Source organism: Scyliorhinus torazame, chromosome 4 (assembly GCF_047496885.1).
Source record: "Scyliorhinus torazame isolate Kashiwa2021f chromosome 4, sScyTor2.1, whole genome shotgun sequence".
In the NCBI taxonomy this organism is placed as follows: domain Eukaryota; kingdom Metazoa; phylum Chordata; class Chondrichthyes; order Carcharhiniformes; family Scyliorhinidae; genus Scyliorhinus; species Scyliorhinus torazame.
The window spans coordinates 110,801,187-110,821,146 of NC_092710.1; the positions used below are offsets into that span (position 1 = coordinate 110,801,187).

A 19,960-nucleotide genomic window follows, 5' to 3' on the forward strand; every position below is an offset into this window, starting at 1 on the left:
AGATTCTCAAGTCCTCATAACTAAAATATATCCCAGTGAGGAAGAAAGATGGGCAGAGGGGTAAAAAAAATCCATGGCTAAGCAGGGAGGTTAAAGACAACATAAAGACTAAAATTAATGTATATCATGTTGCAAAGGCCAGTGGCAGGCTGGAAGATTGGGATATTTCAAACATATTTCTATTTAAAAAAAATATATTGATTTAAATTTTTCAACAGATTTTCAACAAACGCCCGCCCCCCCAACAAAAAGAAAGAAACAAGAACACAACAATCAAAAATTATACATTGGATTTCCCCCATATACAATAATCTCCCATATGACATTTAAAAGCACCAATAGGGAAGCCCCCCCCCCCCCACCCAAACGCCCCCCCAAAAGAGACCCCCCTCCCTCCCTCCACCCCCCCCCCCCCCCGCCCCTGGGCTGCTGCTGCTGAGATAGTCTAGGAACGGTTGCCACCGCCTGAGGAACCCCTGCACAGACCCTCTCAAGGCAAACTTTATCCTATCCAGCTTGATGAACCCTGCCATGTCATTGATCCAAGCTTCCACACTGGGGGGCTTCGCATCTTTCCATAGGAGCAAAATCCTCCGCCGGGCTACCAGGGACGCAAAGGCCAGAATACCGGCCTCTTTCGCCTCCTGCACTCCCGGCTCGTCCGTTACCCCAAATAATGCCAATCCCCAGCTCGGCTTGACCCGGGCTTTCACCACCTTGGACATAGTCCTCGCGAAACCCCTCCAAAACCCATCCAGTGCCAGGCACGACCAGAACATATGGACGTGATTTGCCGGGCTTCCCGAGCACCTCCCACATCTGTCCTCCACCCCAAAGAACCTACTCAACCTCGCCCCTGTCATATGCGCTCTGTGAGTAACTTTGAACTGTATTAGGCTGAGCCTGGCGCAAGAGGAGGAAGAATTAACCCTACCCAGGGCATCAGCCCACAGACCCTCATCTAGCTCCTCCCCAAGCTCCTCCTCCCACTTGCCCTTTAACTCCTCTACCGAGGCCCCCTCCTCTTCCTTCAGCTCCTGGTAAATGGCCGAAACCTTGCCTTCTCCAACCCATACACCTGAAATCACCCTGTCCTGAATCCCCTGTGCCGGGAGCAGCGGGAATTCCCTCACCTGCCGCCTCACAAACGCCCTCACTTGCATGTACCACAAAGCATTTCCTAGGGGTAACCCAAACTTCTCCAGCGCCCCTAGGCTCGCAAACATCCCATCGATGAACAGGGCCCCCATTCTTCTAATCCCTGCCCGATGCCAGCTCCGAAACCCCCCATCCATCCTTCCCGGGACGAACCGATGGTTCTCCCGAATCGGGGACCAAACCGAGGCTCCCACCTCGCCCGTGTCGTCTCCACTGCCCCCAGATCTTCAACGTCACCGCCACCAACGGACTCGTGGTGTACCTTGTTGGCGAGAGCGGCAGCGGTGCCGTCACTAGCGCCCTCAGGCTCGTGCCCATACAGGACGCCACCTCCAACCTCTTCCACGCCGCCCCCTCTCCCTCCATTACCCACTTACGGATCATCGCCACATTGGCTGCCCAATAATAGCCGCACAAATTCGGCAGCGCCAGTCCCCCCTGTTCCTGCTACGCTCCAGGAACACTCTCTTCACCCTCGGGGTCTTATTCGCCCACACAAAACCCATTCAGGCCCCTCACATTCCAAGTTATCAGCCGGATTGGGGGGCTACACCCCCCCCCACCCCCACTGCCGACTAGCCATCTCCTTTTCTAGGCCAGCCACGTGCCCGCGCCTCCCGCAACCCCCAGTCCCCCAGGCGGCGGACCCCCGCCCCGACTACCTCTCCTACTTCCAGCTCCCTTTTGGCCAATGCAGCAGCAACCCTGTTCTCCCCCCCTTCCCCCCTCCCCCCGCTAGATCCACATCTAGCCATTTTGCTCCCCCCATGACACTCCCGTAAGTCAGCTGATTCCTGCTGACCCCAGCCTCTCCCGCCATTCCATTGACCCCCCAGTGTGAGAATCCCCCCTTCCCTTGGCAGTCAGTGTGCGCTCCTCTCCAGCACCGCCCTCCCCACCCCCCCCCCCCGGCCCAACCCCCACCCTTCCCTAACGCGGGAAAAAGTCCGCGTTTTCCTGAGCCGGCCCCGCCCCCTCTGGCGCAGCTCCTTTTTGCGGCCTTACCCCAACTCCACATCCCCGGGCCTCCACCCCCCCTCTTCCTCCGTGGGGCTCTGCCCCTCCAACACCGACGCCCACAGCCCCCACATCAAATCCATTCACCCATCCCCACCCAGCACTCAAACCCAGAGAACATTCCCCAAATGCAATAAACACAGTAAACATCCCCCCACGACCAACCCTCAATTTGAGTCCAACTTTTCAGTTTGTATAAAGTTCCATGCCTCATCGGGCGTTTCAAAATAGTGGTGCCGATCTTGGAACGTGACCCACAATCGCGCTGGCTGCAGCATCCCGAACTTCACCCCCTTCCGATGGAGCACCGCCTTAGCCCGATTAAAACCAGCTCTCCTCTTAGCCACCTCCGCACTCCAGTCCTGGTAGATTCGGATCTCCGTGTTCTCCCACCTGCTGCTCCGCTCTTTTTTGGCCCATCTCAGGACACACTCTCTGTCCATAAAGTGGTGGAACCTCACCACTACAGCCCTTGGCGGCTCGTTGGCTTTGGGTCTCCTTGCCAGGACCCGATGAGCCCCATCCAGCTCCAGGGGCCTCGGGAAAGCTCCCGCGCCCATCAGCGAATTTAGCATCGTGCTCATATATGCCCCGGCATCGGGCCCCTCCACTCCTTCAGGGAGACCCAGAATCTGAAGATTCTTCCTCCTCGACCTATTCTCCAGGTCCTCAAATCTTTCCGCCCACCTCTTGTGCAGCGCCTCGTGCGCCTCCACCTTCACCGCCAGGCCCAAGATCTCGTCCTCGTTCTCCGAGGCTTTTTGCCGCACCTCCCGGATCGCCGCCCCTTGGGTCTTCTGGGTCTCCACAAGCTTCTCAATCGCCGCCTTCATTGGCGCCAGCATTTCTGTCCTCAGCTCCTGAAAGCAGCGTTTAAGAAACTCCTGCTGCTCCTGCGACCACTGCGCCCATGCTGCTTGGTCTCCACCCGTCGCCATCGTGCTTTTCCTCCCTCGCACTTTTCGCTGCTCCAAGATCACTTTTTTCACCGCTCCACTCCTGGTCCAATCCATATAATGTCGGGGGGACCTTGCTGTCACCTTCCCACACTGGAAGCCGTCGAACAATTGCCATTGGAGCCCCTCTGGAGAGCCCAAAAGTCCGTTCCCGGCGGGAGCTGCCGAACGTGCGACCTACCTAGGCATAGCCACAACCGGAAGTCTTTCAAACATATTTCAAACATAAACAAAGGGTTATGAGAAAAGTAATAAAAAGAGAGTAAGGTAAATTACGAAAGAAAGCTAGTGAAAAATATCAATTAGGATAGCAAAAGCTTCTATAAGTATATAAAAGGGGTGAGAATCGTTATGGTGAATGTTCCCTTGGAAACCTCATGGTCCCTTGGAAGATGGAACCAGAGAGTTAATCGTGGGGAACACGGACATGGCAGAGAAGCTAAATCAATATTTTGCCTCAGTTTTCACGGTGGAGGACACTAGTACCATTCCTATAGGAGCGGATAATTCAGAGATAATAGAAAGGGTGGAACTTGGAATAATCAGCATCTGTAGGAAAACGGTACTCAACAAACTATTGGGATTGAAGGCAGGCAGGTTCCCAAAGCCTGATGGCCAACATCCTACAGTGTTAAAGGAAGTGGCAGCAGAGATAATGGATCCATTGGTTATAATTCCAAAATTTCCTGGACATGGGAAAGACTCCAGTGGATTGGAAAAGTGCTAACATAATGCCCTTATTCAAAAAGGGAGGGAGGCAGAATATAAAAAAATACAGACCAGTTAGTTTAACGTCGGTTGTTGGGAAATTGTTAGAATTCATTATTAAGGAAGTAATATCAGGACATTTGGAAAGTCAAAAAGCTATCCATCAGAGTCAATATGCTTTTATGAAGGGTAAATTATGTTTGACTAATTTGCTAGAGTTCTTCGAAGATGCTACCAGTCAAGTGGATAATGGGAATCCTATAGATGTAGTATATCTGTACTTCCGGAAGGCGTTTGATAAGGTGCCGTACAGAATGTTAATATACAAACTGAGATCACATGGGATTAGGGATAATCTATGAGTTTGGATAGAAGAATGGCTGACGAATGGAAGACAGAGAGTCGGGATAAATGGGTCTTTTTCTGGATGGTAAGATGTAACTAGTGGGATGCCACAGGGTTCGGTCCTTGGGCCCCAACAATTTACAATTTATATAGACGACTTGGATACAAGGATAGAAGGTTCTACAGCCAAATTTGCAGATTACACTAAAGTAGGTGGGACAGTAAGTTGCAATGAGGAAATAAGAACCTTACAAATGGATATAGATAGGCTAGGTGAGTTGGCTAAAATGTGGCAGATGGAGTTTAAAGTGGATAAGTGCGAGATCATCCATTTTGGGCACAAAAATGGAAAGGCAATTTATTATCTAAATGGGGAGAGACTTCAGGGTGCTCCATTGCAGAGGGATCTGGGGTCTTAGGGATCTGGAGTCGCAGAAAACTAGCATGCAGGTACAGCGGATAATAAATAAAGTGAATGGAATGTTGGCATTTATAGCTAAAGGAATTGAGTATAAAGTTAAGGAAGTGTCATTGCAACTGTACAGGCATTGGTGAGACCACACCTGGACTATTGTGCACAGTTTTGGTCCGCTTATTTGAGGAAAGATGTAGTGGCATTGGAGGCAGTTCAGAGGAGGTTCAATATGTTGATTCCAGAGATGAGGGGTTTGTCATATGAAGAGAGAGTGAGACGTTTATGCCTATACGCTCTAGAGTTTAGGAGAATGAGGGGACATCAAATTATGGTACACAAGATGCTAAAAGAACATAGAACATACAGTGCAGAAGGAGGCCATTCGGCCCATCAAGTCTGCATCGACCCACTTAAGCCCTCACTTCCACCCTATCCCCGGAAACCCTCCTAACCTTTTTGGACACTAAGGGCAATTTAGCATGGCCAATCCACCTAACCTGCATGTCTTTGGACTGTGGGAGGAAACCGGAGCACCCGGAGGAAACCCACGCAGACACGGGGAGAAAGTGCAGACTCTGCACAGACAGTGACCCAGTGGGGAATCGAACTTGGGACTCTGGCGCTGTGAAGCCACAGTGCTAGCCACTTGTGCTGCCCAAAGGTATGGATTAAGTAGATGTGGAGTGGGGCATTATAGAATGAGAGGTTACAGTCTTGGGATAAGGGGTAGCAAATTTAAAATTGAGATGAGGACAAATTACTTCTCCCAAAGGGTCGTGAATCTGTGGAATTTGCCACCCTAGAGTGCGGGGGATGCTGGGACAGTAAATTTAAGTTAGACAGATTTTTAATTAGTAATAGGTTGAAGAGTTACGGAGAACAGGCAGGGCGGTGGAGTTGAGGCCATGGTGAGATCAGCCATGATTGTATTGAAGGGTGGAGCAAGCGCGAGAGGCTAGATTGCCTACTCCTGTTCCTAGTCCTTATGTTCTAAGAAAGAACTATTCTGTCTAATTACACCTTCCAGTTATTGGTCTGTAGCCCTGTAGGTAACAGCAGCTCAAGCACAAATCTGGTGTTCTTGATTAATAAGGGGATTTCTTGATTAATATGGGGATTAGGGGTTATGGTGAGAAGGCAGGATAATGGGGATGAGGAACATATCAGCCATGATCAAATTGCAGAGCAGACTCGATGGGCCAAATGGCCTAATTCTGCTTCAATACAGTGTCTTATAGACACACAGCACAAGCACACTGCACTATTCCTCTGAATTGAAACATGCTCTCTTAATGAATGAGTGACAGAACATTCCATTACCAGCAAAAACCCTTTCACCCTACTGCATGGCTGCTTACTAAAGTCAAACTTCCAGGTATGAAAGATCTTTAACAAAAGCCAAAAAACACAGCCAGAGTTAAAAACTTGCAAAACAGCACAGATTGAATCAACACACACAATTTAAGGATCTTATATAGAACATATTTTTAATAGCTTGTTAATGAGAAAGACTTTTAGAAGACGCTGATTTTTATGGAATATTATCATACAATCTTCCAGCATTAGGCAGAGGACACTTGTCCCAACGTTCCTCTGAGGAGGCCTGTGAAAGACCTGTCCAATCATCCAATTAGTCCCGCTGTCCCCCTCCTATACAGAATTATTCCAGCCAGCTGCACGTATGGCCACATTGTGCTGACCATTTGTCATTTAAATCAATTACAAAGTAGATACTGAACATTATATTTGTGCAGATTTGGCAACTAAATTTCAATATAAATTAGTGGGAGCTAATGGGTAGAAATGTAAGGATGGTGAGTGACTGGCACTCGCCATCCTGAGAGTTGGTGCGGAACGTGTTCCCACCGATTCTCTAAGTCCACTGCCACTTAACACTCACTTGAGTGTTGACTGGCAATGGGCAGGACTCCTGTCCACCCGTGAGAGCTCTCAGCCAATCAGCTTGGCCGACAGCACTCCAACCCAGCCAGCCACAGTGCTGCAGTGGCCAGAAGCGGTACTGTAGGGGTTGTCCTGGAACTACGTCCCAGGACTGTCCTCAAGGTGGGTCCTGAAAGTAGGGGATCACAATGTTGCAGGGTAGGCTGAGGATGGGAGAGGGAAGGAGCCTTCAGATCGAGGTCCCCACCCCCTGCCGTCCCATTCAAGATGGAGAATTTTTTTCTCTACTCCCCATCCTGATTGTGTACACATCTGCACAACTCATTGTGTTGAAACTGGGCGAGTGAGGAAGGAAGAGTTGGCTTGCTTGAGCAGGTCAGATCGCTGGGCAATATGGAAGTTGTGGGAGCAGACTCCATTGTGTTGTTCGGGGGTGGAGGATTCGGACAACATGCAAAGGGTGGAGAGAAGTGTATGTAAAGGTGGGGGGAGGGAAAGGAGGAGCAGAGAGGAGCCAGAGTGGGAGGTCTGCACTGTACGAGAGGAGGCTCTTCTCACCATACTCACAGTCATTAAGTCAACCACAACAATTTACATTTACATAGCCCCTTTGAAGTATTAAAATGTCCCACTGCATTTCACAGGAGCATTACCAAACATAATTTGACACGGGACCACATAGGAACACGTGATGGAGGATGACCAACAGCTTGTTGATTTTAAGAGGTGTCTTAAGAGAGGAAAGAGACATACGGAGATAAATGAGGAGCATTTAGATCCAAAACTCCGTTTCTCTCCACAGACACTGCCAGACCCACTGAGTTTATCCAGCATTTTCTGTATCAAAGAGATATAAGAGGTGTACGGAGAGAATTTCAGAATTCAGGAGCTAGGCAGCTGAAGGTTTGGCCACCAACGATCAGGCGATGAAAACTGTGAATGCATAAAAGGTCAGGATTGGAGGTGTAAGTTAGGATACAGGCAGCAGTGTTCTATATGACCTCTATTTGATACAGGATTTGAGTTTCAATCTCGACCAGGAGTGCATGGAATGGTCAAAAAAGGGGCATGTCCTCACAACAACCACAGAGAGATGTTAGGGTGTCCTGCTGTTCACAGTGTGGGTATAATTGAGAGATTTATTTATGTACAGTGGGTAAAGATGAATCGCTGCTGGTAGATGCACTGATTTTAGATTTTCTTCCTCACCAGGTTTCGGCACGAAGGACCAAGATTTCATTGAGGAACCGATTTCCCGCGGAGATCCAAGTATCTACACTTTTTGGCTGTTGACATTTTTGACACAATAAAGAGTAAAACAATAGGGTGCAATTTATTGCTGACCGTGCAGAAGTCATGAGATCAGTTTCACAAACAAACGCTCTCAACCAGAGCTCTCAGGTGACAGGAGAGCACATCGAAAATGGGTGACAAGTGAAATCAATGCAGTGACCTCCACACTTGAATTCCTGTTGCGTGTTCCTCCAAGTTGGTGGCCATCAAACGGCAGAGTCGACCACTTGACCTTTAGCGCCCCATCTCTAGTTTTTAATCTATGAAAAGCCAGGTCGCCCTGTCCCATTGAAGTTAATAGAAAAGGGCTTAACCTGCTGGAAGTAGGCAAAGTATTGGGGGCATATCACAGCCATTCTACTCCACAAGAATAACGAGCTGCCTGGATTTTTAAAATTAACCATCTGTCAATTCATGAGCTAAACAGTGGAATGGGCATTTCCAGAGAATGCGATTCTGTTCAGCTGTTTGAATTATCCACCTAGAACATTGCTTAGGTTACGATCACAGTTGATGTTATAACTGGATGGGAAGATCCCAGAATGGAACCCTGGTAAAATGATTGTAATTTTTGCTATTTTTAATAAAACATGGAGGAACAGAGAGTCACAAGACCGCTAATTAGTTTTAGCAACAAGAAAAAACTTTAATTACACGTGAAAAGTTGTCTTATTATACAGTATTCCTTTACTCCCACCTTACCTTAACAAATACACACATATTTAAAGATTAACACGGATTACAAGGTACATGTTAAGCTACAATGGTCTCATTAACACAAAAGGTCCCTTTTAAGCACACAAGATGACTCTGGGCAAATACATGCAATCGGCTCTGAACCCAAGTTAGTGCCTGTCGATTTGTCCTCAGAATCCCCCCAAATGATGATCGCATGAGAGTTTCCAAACTCCACTCCCAAAACACACTTTAAAATTTTCTCTCATAATAAGGCTTTTCCTTAGCGATTTTCATTCTGAAATCCTTCCAGGTTTTACAAATGACATTTTTAAACAAAGCTTCCACTCAACATTTAATAGAAAATCCAGTCCAAGATTTTAGGATTCCTTTGTCTTAACTGCTTTTATACAAACTCCAAGATCCAGTTATCGATTTCAACTCACATTCCACAGGTTATAGTAAAATCTCACAAACCTGAAAATCCAATACCTTTCTGGCATCGCAGCCTTCTTCTCAGCTCTGTCTGTCTTTATTCAACAATGCTCTGTTCTCGTATCTTTAACCTCAGACTTCTTGGAAACTTCTCTTCAGTTCTCTATTTTCCTTAATTAGCTGCTCTTCAGATCTCTGCACTTGTTTTCTTAACCATTATTCCATGGTTTTTTTTTCTAGCAAAGCTGAGAGGGATGTTTCCTCTCTAACCTTCTAAACCAACTGCTTCCAGCCGAGCTTTGAGAGCTGCTTTCTCTCTCATTGCCTATCTTCAACTGCAATCAAATTAGCTAAACTGAATCTTAAGAGTTTTTCTAGCTTACACGGCCCCAGTTGTTTAGTAACACTCACATGATTATATCTTTTATTTATTCTTCACACACTAGCCTTCTCTAAGCACAATAGAAACACAGTTGGAACTGAACTAACCCCGACACATACAAACACTTTGCCCAGCATGAATCTAACTATAGGTTTTACCCTTTCAGGCACAGCAACCTTAAATTAAACCCACTTAAAACTATACCTTATTTATGATGTTTACCAATACAAATCTAACTCCTTTAAAACTGCCTTTGTTTTCCTCACCCTTATGACTCTTCCTGAGCACTGACCTCTTGAAAGACTTGTTGAAGGAGGATGGGAAATTATGTTTTTTCCTTATTGGAGAAATGTGAACTGTGTAAATGAGTTTTCTCCTGTATTGGTTTTGATCACCTGAGATGGTTGGAGGAGTTTTCCAGAGAATTTCTTTCCCCTCATTGTCCCTGGATTTTTCGGTTCCTCATCTCTCCCAGGTGAGATTGTATGGATGTATCTGGGTGGGGGAGGGTGGATGGAGCACCTATCAATAATAATCTGAACCTAGAGCTACCCAGAGATAGGGATAGATGGAGAACATAATAATAATAATCGCTTATTTGTCACAAGTAGGCTTCAATGAATTTAGTGTGAAAAGCCCCTAGTCGCCACATTCCGGCGCCTGTTCGGGGAGGCCGGTACGGGAATTGAACCCGCACAGCTGGCCTTATTCTGCATTACAAGCCAGCTGTTTAGCCCACTGTGCTAAACCAGCCCCTATTCCCAGATAGGGGTGGATGGCCTAGGACACGTGGTCCTGTGAAGGTCTGGAATTTCTGCCAGATAGGCATCTTGGGTTGCCAACTCTCGTGGATTGTCCTGAGGTCTTTCAGGAATTAAAAGATTAATCTTCTGAAAAGTTCTATGAGACAAATCATAGGGACACTTTCTATTAATTTCTTTCAAATTGTTTATTAGTTCTAAAAATGTTGAAGTTGGGAAGGGAATATTTGTCTTAACTGACATTTCAGAATCGTCCAATTGAATAATGATCAGCCTGTTCACTTTCTGATTGGTGTAAGAAAGCAAAGCATCATGAGAATGGACAACCAATGGGGGAAGCTCAGGGACGGAGCAATTGGAGGGAAGTCATGTGATGAAACCTCCAGAGTTGGCATCAATAATGGATCCCAATTACTTGGTTTTATAGCGATCTCACTGGCTTGGAAGTAACTGTTTGTGTTAGTAATGTATGAACACCTCTGTGCAAGGTCTAGTATTTAGCAGAGGTTTAAACCTACCTGCAATAAATTACTTAAAATCATCCCCAAAAATGTGGAATGCCCTAGATCAGGGGTTAAACATTGCCAAACCAATTTCCAGACTCTGATTATATCACCATTACCTTCGCCCTCACTCTTAATCCTCTGACTCTGCCCTATTGTGCATTTACTCATGCTTTTTTGCACAACTGGTCTGGCCTATTCATGACTCCAGACCAAATGCGGACATGTTGACTCTTAACTACCCTCTGAAGTGCCCTAGCAAATCATTTAGTTCTGTCAGGTCGCTAATAAGAACAAACCTAAACTGGATGAAGCTTCACTGGGCTGCAGTGGATCACTCCTAAATGACCCAGTTCAAACTTCGAGATGATCTCCTTTTGTTCTGGATTGCCCCGCCAGAGGAGATAGTTTCTCCGTATCGACCCTCTCAACTCCTTTTCACGTTTGAAAGGTTTTGATGAGATCACCTGAGTTCTGATGCTTTCTCTCCCTCCACAGATGCCGCCTGACCTTCGGCGAGTATTTCCAGCATGTTCTCTTATTATTATCCAAATTTTTGATGTACCGAGCATAAGGGTGCTGCAGGAGGGGATGTGGAAAATCAATGCCCACATCTCAGTGAAAGAAATTACATTTTTCTTTTGTGGTTTTTGAACCAGTTGTCCAGCCTTGGAATAAGAGACTATTCTTGCCATTGTAGATTGCAAAATTGACCTTGCATTCCTGGTGGATGGGAGTTGGAGCATTGGAAGGCGAAGATTTGGTATTCAAAAGAAGTTTTTGATGAATATTGCTCAAGTCCTTGACATTGGAGTAGCAGGCCCATTGATTGGCATCGTTCAGTTTGGGTGAGTAGAATCAGAAGCTCCCGTTTATGTAAGCCAAATGAGGAAGATCACTTTGTAACATGCTGAGGTCATGAAAGGTGCTATATAAATGTAAATTCTTACCTTTATTTACCAGCTATTAAAGAGCATTGACTTTTTGTTATCCTAGGAACAACGCAAGCACAGAATTTAACCTGCAGACTTACCGCAACCCGCAAGATCTTAAAATTGCCATTGAAAAGATTCCACAGAGAGGTGGCCTCTCCAATGTGGGTAAGTGCTATGTCTTCGCTGACATGTTCACATCACCAATCCTTCCCCTTCCAATTGTCGGAGCTTTCACAGATCTCTCAGCCCGGGGAAAAGCTGTTAGCAGTGGTTAAACCAATCTGTTAATATTCATTTGCAATTTAGGGCAGCACGGTGGTGCAGTGGTTAGCACAGCTGCCTCACGATGCCGAGGTCCCAGGTTCGATCTCGGCTCTGGGACACTGTCCGTGTGGAGTTTGCACATTCTCCCCGTGTCTGCGTGGGTCTTACTCCCGCAACCCAAAGATGTGCAGGGCAGGTGGATTGGCCACACTAAATTGACCCTTAATTGGCAAAAAATAATTGGGTACTCTCAATTAAAAAGGAAAAAAATACACATTTGCTTTTAAATAGCCATGATTGTGACTGTGTTTTAACAATAACAGCTTCGAAAAACTGATGAATGGCTTCTGTTATTTGATTTCAACGGTACATTCATCCTAATTACAACAAACTTCATTTACGTGTTTTGCTTCACGTGGATAGCTCTTACCCACCCCCTGAACTCTCTCCTGCCAGGGATAAATCTTTTGCCCCACTATTCTGGCTGTGCCTTCAACTGTCCTGACTCCATGCCCTGGAATTTCCTCTCTAAACCTCTATATCCTCTATCAAAACACTGTTTAAAAACCACCTCCTTGACCACTCTTTTGGTCACCTGCCCTAATATCTCACATGGTTTACAAAGCACGGCACGTCTGCAACGTAGGCTAGTTCGCAGGACGCTGACTTTGTCAAAAGTACTGGTGCACGGCCAACTCTTTCACCACTTAGCTTTCAGGGTTCGAATCTAATTTGGTGACTGGAGCTCAACATATAGTTCAACACCCAGTGGAATACTGAGGGAATATGGAACAGCCAGACCGGAGGCAATTACCTCAACTTCTGTGTGCAGCACAAGAGCAGGGCATTTTGCTTTATACGAGCCTTCTCCCACCCTACTTCAGCACACCATACCCCCCTATCAATTCCTCTCAGTCGGTATCTAACCGATTTCAAGCTTTAATGCACAAAATATCAGTATTTTGTTTTAATACATATATATGTTATATAAATAATATAGAGAGAGATTTTCTGTGGATTGGAACAGATACAAAACTGGGCTTCCATCCATTCGAAGTTCAGCAGTCCCACCTCAATGTTAACTTACTCAACTGAAGTTCTAGAATATGCTTCAGTGCAAGGCAATAATCATTTATGTCATAGTAAACGGAGCATTGAATTGCAAATGGCATGGTGGAAACTGGAAGTAATTAGGTACTTTGGACTCGTTCTCTTTGCAGGAAGAGCACTCAGCCATGCCCTTGGGACCTTCTTTTCCAGTGAGCAGGGGAACCGTGGAGGAGCCCCCAATGTGGTGGTGATCCTGGTCGATGGTTGGCCCACGGACAAAGTTGAAGAAGCCGCTCGCCTCGCCCGAGAGGCTGGCATCAACATCTTCTTTATCACCGTGGAGGGTGCGGACCAGACTGAGAGGCAGAACATGGTGGAGGCAGACTTTGTGGACAAGGTGAAATTCTGTACGCAAAATAATTGTGGAAAATCTAAAGTGTGACGGAATCATCTCCACGTCCAGTTGATGTTCCCGGCAATTTACCTCTCACATTTATCATACTGTCTGAGTATGTAGGGCTGTAGGTGGGGGCCGCAGCTTCTCACAATGTGAACCAATCAATCAATACAGTTGTATATCCAAGTTTAGATGCACAGTTAAGTTGGGACAGTGAAAGGCAGATTAAACGAGCGGACAGAACTGTGTCATGATGCAGTTCAATACCATTTCTAAATCTCTCATCTTTTCCTTCCAGTCTGTGTGCAGGACTAATGGTTACTTCTCCATCAGTGTGCCCAGCTGGTTTAAGCTGTACCAGGCAGTGGGGCCCCTGGTGAAACGGGTATGTGACACCGAGCGACTGGCCTGCAGCAAGACCTGTCTCAACTCTGCTGATATCGGCTTTGTGGTGGACGGCTCGAGCAGCGTGGGCACTGGCAACTTCCACACGATACTGCAGTTTGTTGCCAACATCAGCAAGGCGTTCGAGATCTCTGACACAGCCACACGGGTCGGGGCTGTGCAGTATACATATGAGCAGAGACTCGAGTTTGGCTTTGACCAGCACAGCACCAAGGAGGCGATAACCACTGCCATCAAAAACATCAGGTACTGGAGTGGCGGAACAAGCACTGGCGAGGCCATCAGCTATGCATTAAAGCACCTATTCAGCAAGTCTAAAGCCAACAAAAGGAAGCTCATGATTGTCATCACGGATGGAAGATCTTACGATGATGTTCGGGCTCCAGCCCTTGCTGCTCAGAGAAATGGTGAGGACCCTGGGGAGATGATTCATTCTGGATAAGTCAACCCTATTACTTGCCCTAGTGTCTCCTTAATCCTTCCCAAAATCTGGGAAATTGACTAGGTTGACCTGATTGAGGGTTTTAGCATTAGTGTGATTTGAATAGACTTAAGAGAAATGTCTACACAAGTGGAGGGTTCCAAAACTAGGAGCCACAAATATAGGGGGCGGGATTCTCCCATCTGAAGGCAGAGTGTTGACGCCGTCATAAAAGCTGGAGAGTTTAATGACGGCGTCATCGGACCGCTATGTGGAGTTATCCTCTGCCCTACAGGAGGCCAGCATGGCACTGGAGCGACCCACGCCGCTCCAGCTGCCGGTACCGGCGTCAAATGGGCGCCGCGGGTCTGCACATACGCGCTGCGACCGGCGCGAATGCGTGCATGCGCGCTAGCCTCCTTTTCCGTAATATGGTGTAGGGCTACAGGGGCCAACGCAGAGCAAAAGAGGCCCCACCACGAGAGGCCGGCCCGTCGATTGGTCGGCCCCGATCGCGGGGGAGGCCACGGTGGAGGCCCCCCCCCCCCCCCCCCCCCCGGGAATGTAAGCTGCCCCACCAGGATGGATGCCGAGGTCCCGCCGGGTAAGACCGGATGTGAACGGCGCCGGCAGGACGTGGGCTTTTGTGGGCAGCCACTCGGCCCATCCTGGATGGAGAATCACTTGGGGGGGGGGGGGGGCGCGGCGCAGACCGGCACCGTGCCGACCGCGCCGGCGCCAATGGTGCCGATTCTCCTCAGCGGAGAATCGACGGACTGGCGTTGGGGCAGCGTCGCGCGATTCGCACCCGGCCCGGCCTGGGCTGAGAGAATCCTGCCCCTGGTATTCAGTAGTAAGTTCAGGAGAAATCTTTATACCCCACAGTGGTGAGAATGTGGAACCACAAGAAATAGAAACACAAATAGTTTAGATGTATTTAAGAAAGCTAAATAAACACTTGAGGGAGAGAGGAATAGAAAGACATGTTGAGTGGGTGAGAGGATGTCAACTAGGAGGAGGCTCATGTAGAGCATAAATGCTCGCATGGACCTGATTGGGTTGGGCTGAATGGCAAGTTTATTTGTGGTCAAATTCTATGTAAGAGAGGGTGGCACGGTGGCGCAGTGGTTAGCACTGCTGTCTCACGGCGCTGAGGTCCGTGTTCAAATCCCGGCCCTGGGTCACTGTGGAGTTTGCACATTCTCCCTGTGTCTGCGTGGGTCTCACCCCCACAACTTAAAGATGTGCAGGGTAGGTGGATTGGTCACGCTAAATTGTCCGTTACTTGGGGGAAAAAAATAATTGGTTACTCTAAATTTATAACAAAATAAATAAAATCTATGTAATAAATTCAATCGGCAGTTTCTCTTTTGCAGGTGTGATTGCGTATGCTGTCGGGATTGCTTGGGCAGCAATGGATGAACTGGAGTACATTGCGACAGATCCAGACAAGGACCATTCCTTCTTCGTTGATGAGTTCGACAACTTGGATCAATTCGTCCCCCGGATTGTGCGCAACATCTGTCAAGAATTCAATTCACAGCCACGTAACTGAGAAAAACCCATGCTTCCTCAACCTACCCTGGTTGGCTAGTGAGACTATAGTCGCTGTACAGCTGCTCAATATCTACTTACTGTTTATAAGGCGAGCTTCAACCTATCTACCTATCCAGTAAATGGGATAGGCCTTGTTCCACATTTTCAGGTTTTCTTGTAGATACCAGACTTTTAGAGGCACATAGGTGTGAAGTTTTGTTAAGGGCATTCATGTTTGGGCAGCAGATTCCCACTCGCCTATTTGGACCTACTTTTCCAAACCGCCCATCCAGTTCCTTATCCTGGTCCGAAAATTCTTGAAGGGGCCAAACCCTTGCAGAGTGGGATTGCTGGCTGCTCTTGGCTCCACCCCCAGAACATGGGGAATGGTAAAAAGCACAGCAGAAGGGCCCACAAACAGCACCTCACCCCCTATCCAGCTGAGAAAGGTGGGCCAGCTTACATTCTACCTCCTGAGTAAGGCTTGGTAGGGAGCTGGGGTGGGGGGTGGGGGAGGAAGGTTGGTTCTCCAAAGGTGGCAAAGGAGACCCTAACTCTCAGTTTTGTTGAAACCTGTTGTGGGGGCAGGGGCAGAATTCATGCACTAACCTCGGAAACCAGGCCACAACCCCAAATTGCCCCTCGTTCATGTGGAGTAACCATTGAGACCATCTACAGCACGGCAGCACATGTGGCCAGCACGGCAGCACATGTGGCTAGCACTGTGGCTTCACAGCGCCAGGGTCCAAGGTTCAATTCCCCGCTGGGTCACGTCTGTGCGGAGTCTGCACGTTCTCCCGTGTCTGCGTGGGTTTCCTCTGGGTGCTCCAGTTTCCTCCCACAGTCCAAAGACGTGCAGGTTAGGTGGATTGGCCATGATAAATTGCCCTTAGTGACCAAAAAGGTTAGGAGGGGTTATTGGGTTACGGGGATAGGGTCGGTGCAGACTCGATGGGCCGAATGGCTTCTTTCTGCACTGTATGTTCTATGTACTATCTTCGCACAATCTCCGTCACTCACACCAGAAAATGACTGAAACAGATGAAGAAAGGGGTGGAATCCTGGAGGAGCCAGGTCCTGTCAGAACAATCCCAGAGGAGCCAGGTCCTGTCAGAACAATCCCAGAGGAGCCAGGTCCTGTCAGAACAATCCCAGAGGAGCCAGGTCCTGTCAGAACAATCCCAGGGGAGCCAGGTCCTGTCAGAACAATCCCAGAGGAGCCAGGTCCGACCAGAACAATCCCAGAGGAGCCAGGTCCTGTCAGAACAATCCCAGAGGAGCCAGGTCCTGTCAGAACAATCCCAGAGGAGCCAGGTCCTACCAGAACAATCCCAGAGGAGCCAGATCCTGTCAGAACAATCCCAGAGGAGCCAGGTCCTGTCAGAACAATCCCAGGGGAGCCAGGTCCTGTCAGAACAATCCCAGAGGAGCCAGGTCCTACCAGAACAATCCCAGGGGAGCCAGGTCCTGCCAGAGCAATCCCAGGGGAGCCAGGTCCTGCCAGAACAATCCCAGAGGAGCCAGATCCTGTCAGAACAATCCGAGGGGAGCCAGGTCCTGCCAGAGCAATCCCAGGGGAGCCAGGTCCTGTCAGAACAATCCCAGGGGAGCCAGGTCCTGTCAGAACAATCCCAGAGGAGCCAGGTCCTACCAGAACAATCCCAGAGGAGCCAGATCCTGTCAGAACAATCCCAGAGGAGCCAGGTCCTACCAGAACAATCCCAGGGGAGCCAGGTCCTGCCAGAGCAATCCCAGGGGAGCTAGGTCCTGTCAGAACAATCCGAGTGGAGCCAGGTCCTACCAGAACAGTCCCAGAGGAGCTAGATCCTGTCATAAAAATCCCAGAGGAGCCAGCTCCTGCCAGAATAATCCAGTTTGAAGCAGCCGAGCCAGAGTTTTGAACCCCTAATACAGACTGACACTCTAAGGCAGTACTGTGGGAGTGCTGCACTGTTAAACCAAGGCCCTACCTGTCTCTTTCATGTAGATATAAAAGATCCCTTGGCACTATTTTGAAGAGCAAGGGAGCTCTCCCCAGTGATCTGTCCAATATTTATCATTCAATCAACACAAGAACAGATTAACTGGTCATTATCCTATTGCTATTTGTGGGAGCTTGCTGTGCACAAATTGGCTGCTGAATTTCCTACATTACAACTGTGACTACACTTCAAAAAGACTACACTTCCAACTGTAAAGCACGTTGGGACATCCTGAGGTCTTTCTTTGGATCCACCTCTAGCCAAACTGAGATTTCAGGCCTCAAACACGGTGTTTGTTCTCTTTCCCAACAGAAATTCATCCATTTCTTTTCTGCAACGTAAATCTGTCTTTCCTGGTTAGCACTGTTGCCTCATGGCATCGAGGACCCGGGTTCGATCCTGGCCCTGGGTCACTGTCCGTGTGGAGTTTGCACATTGTCCCAGTGTCTGCGTGGGTTTCGTCCCCACAACCCAAAGATGTGCAGGGTAGGTGAATTGGCCACAATAAATTGCCCCTTAATTGGAAAATAAAATAATTGGGCACTCTAAATTTTTTTTAAAATGTTAACAATAAATAAATCTTCCCTTCATTATAAAAATAAGTGTGCATAATGTATTTTGGAAAAAATATCAATAAATTGATTGAATAGCAAGCTTGTCCATTAAATAACAGAAACACATGAGTCAGAGGGGTGGTCACCCTCAATCCGTGCCGAGATGCTGTCAGACCTGCACAGGCAGGGCGGACCTGGCTTGAATTCAGACAGCCCTCCCCTCATGTCGCTGATATTGCAAATTGCTTTACAACTGATTAATTACTTGGCCACGTGACATGGTTTTTGCTCTGAGAGACACAAAGATTGAAATGCAAGATATCCCACGTCCACAATTCCAGATTTCTCCCTCCCCTTCCACACACCGCCTCCTCGTTTCAGAATAGGCACAATAGGGTAAATGCTCTCTTTCTGTGCTGCGAGTGAAAAGTAGCGATTGTTATGGAAACTGACAGTAAAACCTCATGGGCAGCAAACACAATGGGTGCTTTTTGATGTTGGTAGGTGTGCTGGGGAAATCAACCTCCGTTCCATCTCTGGATCACCATTCACCAACCCACCTGCTGGACGTGGGTCTTAAAACAGGGGAAGTATCAAGCTCAGCAAAGACCCCTGCAGCATTTGATGATGTGGTACCATGGTTGTATTAGGCCCAATTGGGGAGGTACAAGAGGGTGACCAACATCCATGGAACTGGACATTGTTGCCAGTAGAAAAGAATTGGTACAGTCGGTCAGTGGCTACGAAACTGAACCAGCAAGCAGGACGGAGAGCACAGAAATCCCACAATTTTGTGAAACTGAATTTAGTAAAATCTGGTCATCAGCTTGGAATGTCGCCGGTCGAATAACTGCCAAGCCTTTGTTGCAAACCCACCCACTTCATGACGTCCCCCCAGAGAGGAACATGCCACCCTAACCCAGTCTTGACATCATTGGGACTCTGGACCTACACCACACGGTTAGAGCTTCACAGCTGTCAGCACCAAGGAATGGACATCACATCCTATCCAACTATTATCAGCCACCACCCCAAGGACAAAATCACAGCATCTTGTCTAATACGTACGGTTTCCATTGGGGCAATATTTAAGACACACCCATTCATAATGACAGACCCAATGAGGTCTTTTGGCTTAAATATTTATTTGAAGCTGCAGTCTAAGAGCTATTGCATACAATAAATGTACAGATTTGATATCTAAAACCAAATGCTTATTATCTGCAAAGTAACAGTGAAGCCCAATGCTTGAGATAAGATTGTGAAAGGACCTTCCCAGTGCCATTAGACTCTGGGCCACAGCGGGATTGGTATGTGATTCCATATCCAAACAAATAAAAGTTAGATATTCAACTTCTGTGAGGTGTGTATTTGTTGATTAAAATGGCCATTGTGACTTTATTCTAAAGCATTGGGAGGCTGCCTAGACCCAAGCTCTGAAATTCTATTTGACCGAACTTTTGGTAAAATTTTAAATATCTGTGTCTTGGTGTCAGATTGGATTTGATAACATTCTTGCAGTGTCTTGGGATGTTCTACTGCGTTAAAAGTACTGTTTAGTTGCAAGTTGTTGTTCAAATTGACCCCTTGTATGTCTAAAATTGAATGCCCAGTTCCTAATGATCCAAGACTCTTACTGGTTGTTCACGAGGGTGGGGTGGGAGTAGGAGGGATGAGTCAGGGGCCAAAAGAGGAGAGGAGTCATTAGAACAACAATCTGGCTAAAGAGCGGAGGTGTTTCAAATTGTTTGGTGAAAAAGATGCTAAGCAAAGACAGGATATGTTTTCTTGAATCATTCTGCGACCAATAGCTTTCTAGACAGGGTTTGGAAGACAACGGGGAGGTGGCAAAGGGAAAACGATATA

General features: G+C 47.5%; 1 protein-coding gene across 1 annotated transcript in view; it reads left to right on the forward strand.

Moving 5' to 3' along the window:
• LOC140410412 (vitrin-like) overlaps positions 1–19,447 on the forward strand; it is a 176,524-nt gene extending 157,077 nt beyond the window's left edge. The window contains exons 15-20 of the mRNA XM_072498481.1: positions 7,714–7,770; positions 11,251–11,398; positions 11,547–11,650; positions 12,970–13,196; positions 13,495–14,008; positions 15,399–19,447. Of these exons, the coding sequence (XP_072354582.1) occupies positions 7,714–7,770; positions 11,251–11,398; positions 11,547–11,650; positions 12,970–13,196; positions 13,495–14,008; positions 15,399–15,577 (1,229 nt within the window). The 3' untranslated portion in view covers positions 15,578–19,447. The remainder of the gene's footprint in view (positions 1–7,713; positions 7,771–11,250; positions 11,399–11,546; positions 11,651–12,969; positions 13,197–13,494; positions 14,009–15,398) is intronic.
• The last annotated feature ends 513 nt before the right edge of the window (positions 19,448–19,960 follow it).